Here is an 896-nt window from a genome sequence, read left to right on the forward strand (position 1 = left end):
TGTCCCCCAGTGTTATACAGTGACAGACCTGTCCCCACCAGTACTGTACCCTAGTGTTACACAGTGATAGACCTGTCCCCACCAGTACTGTCCCCCAGTGTTATACAGTGACAGACCTGTCCCCACCGGTATTGCACCCCGGTGTTACACAGTGACAGACCTGTCCCCACCGGTACTGTGCCCCAGTGTTACACAGTGACAGACCTGTCCCCACCGGTACTGTACCCCAGTGTTACACAGTGACAGACCTGTCCCCACCAGTACTGCACCCCAGTGTTACACAGTGACAGACATGCCCCCACCAATCTCCACTACTATTTTTCATCTTCTTCACTTTCTCTCACCTGAACTCCAGTCCTCATGCTCTGAGCTGGTGTATCCATCACTTGCTCCACTGGAGGCTCGCTCTGCGTCGTGTGGAACTGTCAAGAATTGGCGTCTCCTCAACCTGGGGCTTCCAATTGGGGATCCACTGCCATTCCGGATCCGGTTTACCCTTTGGGCCCTCCGTAAGCAGCTTGACCCTGGATGACTTGGCTTTGGAGAGACAGAATCCTGCTCACTATCTACATCCTCCTTGCTTTCCTGGCTCAGTGGCATCTCTCCCTGGTTGAGGTTCATTTCCCCTGCGTTCAGGTCTACCACCCAGTGGCACGGATCGCATTCCCCGTGAACCTTCTCAACCTGGGCCCTCTCCCCCTGACCTGGGGGTGTCTCCTCTCTCTCCCCCTCACCTGGGTGTCCGTCCCCCTCACTCAGGGCTCTCTCCTCCCCGTCCACTTGACCCTGGGGTCTGTCTCCATGACCCAAGGGTCTGTCCCCGTCCCCCTGACCCGGGGGTCTCTCCCCGTCCCCCTGACCCGGGGGTCTGTCTTCATGACCCAAGGGTCTGTCCC

General features: G+C 57.7%; 1 protein-coding gene across 1 annotated transcript in view; it reads right to left on the reverse strand.

Annotated features, from left to right (window-relative positions):
• LOC125486117 overlaps positions 1 to 896 on the reverse strand; it is a 37,295-nt gene that overhangs the window by 33,150 nt on the left and 3,249 nt on the right. The window contains exon 2 of the mRNA XM_048612315.1: positions 345 to 896. Coding sequence (XP_048468272.1) covers positions 345 to 621 — 277 coding nt within the window. The 5' untranslated portion in view covers positions 622 to 896. The remainder of the gene's footprint in view (positions 1 to 344) is intronic.

Source organism: Rhincodon typus, chromosome 26 (assembly GCF_021869965.1).
Source record: "Rhincodon typus isolate 14 chromosome 26, sRhiTyp1.1, whole genome shotgun sequence".
Taxonomy (NCBI): Eukaryota; Metazoa; Chordata; class Chondrichthyes; order Orectolobiformes; family Rhincodontidae; genus Rhincodon; species Rhincodon typus.